The sequence below is a fragment of the Humulus lupulus genome, chromosome 9 (assembly GCF_963169125.1).
Source record: "Humulus lupulus chromosome 9, drHumLupu1.1, whole genome shotgun sequence".
Taxonomy (NCBI): domain Eukaryota; kingdom Viridiplantae; phylum Streptophyta; class Magnoliopsida; order Rosales; family Cannabaceae; genus Humulus; species Humulus lupulus.
In genome coordinates, this window is record NC_084801.1 from 4,576,749 (window position 1) to 4,580,430 (window position 3,682).

At 31.3% G+C, this 3,682-nt stretch overlaps 1 protein-coding gene across 1 annotated transcript; it reads right to left on the reverse strand.

Annotated features, from left to right (window-relative positions):
* Nucleotides 1–332: 332 nt before the first annotated feature.
* Nucleotides 333–3,682, reverse strand: LOC133801700 (GDSL esterase/lipase At5g45670-like). The gene is made up of 4 exons (XM_062239956.1): nucleotides 3,242–3,682; nucleotides 2,235–2,359; nucleotides 1,544–2,045; nucleotides 333–926 (listed from the first exon to the last, which is right to left on the reverse strand). The coding sequence occupies exons 1-4, from the start codon at nucleotides 3,498–3,500 to the stop codon at nucleotides 703–705; spliced, it is 1,110 nt and encodes a 369-aa protein (XP_062095940.1). The 5' UTR covers nucleotides 3,501–3,682; the 3' UTR covers nucleotides 333–702.

The following is a 3,682-nucleotide window of genomic DNA, read 5'->3' on the forward strand; positions in this document are numbered from 1 at the left end:
AAGTCGGTCAGTTGTATATATATATAATATATATATAGTTAGATCTTTTCATTTGTTTAGATCAATTTTTTGCATTCAAGAAAAAATATCAAATTGAGAGTTTTGTGTTTGTGTACTCTGCTTTTATGTCCTTTATGAGTTTGATGTTATTCCTCACCATATTTGTTATTGCTTAGTAAGTTGTTCGGAGAATTGAGTCTTGTGGTTGTAGACTTTACAACACAACAAAATATGAAAAAGTAAAAAATAAAATAAAAGTGAAAAGTGATTGGAATAAATAAAGTAGATAGATATAGATAGTAACCACACAAATATATATATATTAATATCAATTACAAAAATATCACTGATATTATTATTATTATTGAAGAGACAGCTGGTACGTACATACACTGTATATCAAACAATAATTCATATTGATAAACACATTACAAACCCATTGCTGTACCCAAATTTGTTTTTTTCCCACAAACCAACTTTTGGATATGAAGGACTAAATTGAAATAAGATACAACCAAACCAGCTACAGATATAACAGAAACAAAACTACTATAACCTTTGAATTATTAAGGCCAATTTATATATATATATATATAATTGCAACAAATTTGAGCTAGAACAACAAACATAATTAATGTATATATTAGTAGCACTAGAACTCATCAATATTGATCATAATATATATGACCATATATATATATATTAGAGCTGAGCTAGCCTTCGAATGTCGATTGGGTAGGCATCAGATGCACGTTGAGCACTGTAAGATCTTCTTCCCACAACAACATTGCCAGCCTCAGTTGGGTGGAATGCATCCCAGAACAAGTACTCATCCCTGTTCTGGCATGGAGTTTGCAAGGGTAGACATGTAATTTGCCCATTGTTCCTCCCTACTCCACAGCACCCAGCATTTGTAACCCTAAATCCTGAAAATAAATCACCATAATATAATATGTATTAATAACGAGAATTGCTAAGGGGGCACTAGTGGTGCCAACACTACAAGGAGGTAGCGTATCGATATTAGTGCAATTCAATATCGGATCCCACATATTTGAATTTAATAAGTATTATAGAGTATCGTTAACCAATTATGAAGTGTCACCTCGTGTGGTATTGGGCACACTCATTAATAATAAAATAGTATATGTAAAGTTTATGTTAATTCAAGCAAGCAAACCCTAATCCTAATAATGTAACATACTTTAACCGTTATACTTGCACTATTGAAAAATATAACCGCCATAAGGTAGCGAAATTCTTTGTTGGGTTAGTTCTCACTGACTCAGATAGAACTATATAGATGGGACAGTCTAGGCCTAAGGGGCACAACTTTTTTTTTTAAAATGACACTATTTATAAACTTTTGAAAAATATTACTTTTATATATACCAAAATAAAACTTTTTTTGGGCATCAAAATCTCATAATTAATTTTATAAAAGACTAATATAATTTTTTAAATAAAATAAATTTTTGAGTCCGTCACTACACTACTAAAAGAACTAGATTTATGAATAAAGATAGTAACAAGTAGTAGTTACCATAAGAGGAAGGACTTTGAATAATATCCTGGAAAATGCCATAAGAATCAATGTAGATGAACCTTGCATCAGTGAACTGGCTGTTCAACTGGTCCACAGTCCCCTTCAACCTCGAGTTAAAGATCCGATTCGCCGAGTTGATCTTCTCGACACAAGTCTTACCATCTTGGCTGTTCTGAGCCAACTCGTTAGGGCTACACCCGATTTGACCGATTCCGAAGAGAGCAAACCTCCTAGCTCCATAGTTGTACAAGGTCTTGAGGTTTTCAACATAGTCTTGAATGAGAACATTGGCATATTGGTCAGGGGTGTAACGGTTACCAGTGTCGTAGAATTGAGGCATGAAATAGTTGTTCAGGTAATCGTTGCTGCCTAAGCCGATCGAGTATATGCATCTGCTCAAGTAATCAGCAGCTGTGTTCTCATCTCCTAGTAAATCCACCACTTGTGATACTGTGTTTCTGTAGTTCTCTACTTGTCCACTGAAGCTGATCCGACCACCCTACACCACACAGCACATATTTCTAACTGTTATACATAAAGTGACAATTTTCTTTATTTTGAAAAAAAATGGTATTTTTCTAAAATGATCCAACTATACTCTTTTTTAGTCTATATCAATTAACTAAATGTAATTAATTAATTAATTATATATGGTTGATTTTTGTGGATTGAAATTATTATTAATTACCAATTGACGACCAGTTTCTTCTCTAATTCCAGCAGCAGCAGATGCAAAATTGACTCCTCCAAGGATTTGTTGCCCACGAGCGGTTGCATATGGTGGAATATAATCATCAAAACCCAATAGCTCAGCTGTAAAAATTATTTCATTCGATCTCAAAATTAAACCATTTAATTTATTATATAATAATTTGTGGTTATTATTATCATTATTAATATTTCCTACTTTTTTTATAAAAGATTTCTTATTGGTAGTACTCTATTTAAAGCTGTTGGTGAAGAATTAAATTTTGAGATGCAAAGTAGACAAAACAAAATTAAATATCTTCAACTCGATCGATCAATATATAACTATATATATTAATATTATATGGTATTAAATGCTTTTCTACCAACATTATAAGTTGTGTAATTATTACTCTCTTTGGACCCCACAAGAGAATAAAAAAAAAAAAAAAGACATGCATGCATTTGAAGTAAGTTGAATATGGCATCTTAATTTTTTTAAACCCAATTATGGAAATAATTTAGCTAAACCCAAATTATATCCTCTTTTTAAATTGTATTATAATATATATATATATGGCTCAATATATATATACCGTACAAAAATACTAGTTTATTAAAAGTTTAGAGTTACATATATAATGCCTCTAGTGAGATTTTTTGTCTTGATTATTAATTATGTGAATTTGGTGCATATGATTAATTATCTAGTTGGAATAATTAAATGACTAGCTAATAAATTAATTAACATGCATGCATATACCTTCTAAAAACACACTCATCAATTACACTATATATTATTAAGCTATATATATATATAATTGCAAAATAACACTATAATTGCATGTTATATGAAATGCATATCTTGTTGATTTGACCAAAGAACATACATATGTATCTATATATATATATACAATCTCTTTATAATATATGATATCTTAAGCAACATATATATATATATATGTATGTATAGAGAGAGAGAGAGAGAGAGAAGGGTTAATTACGTACCAACAACATCAACGGTAGTTTTGCCATTGGAGAATCTACCAGAAGGACCATTAGGGAAATCAATGCCATAAGGCAGATAATTAGCCCTAGCCAAGGACTGAAGCTGATTATTATTCCCATTGTCCACCAAAGAGTCTCCAAATATGAAGTAGCAAGGCACTTGTGGAGCTCCTCTCACACCACTCATCACTACAGCAAACACACTCAAAAACACTACTATTATTTCAAACCTAACATTATTCTCAGTATTACTATTCATTCTCAAAACCCAAAAAAAAGTGTTATGGAATAATGTATAGTACTATATATATGGGAAAAATGTGGGAAAGAGAGGCTGAGAGTTTTGGTGGTGATGATGATGAGCCTTATGAGAAGAAGAACATAGAGAGAATATGGTTGTGTATATATGAATGAATGAATATGTGTGTGTGTGTGTGTCTT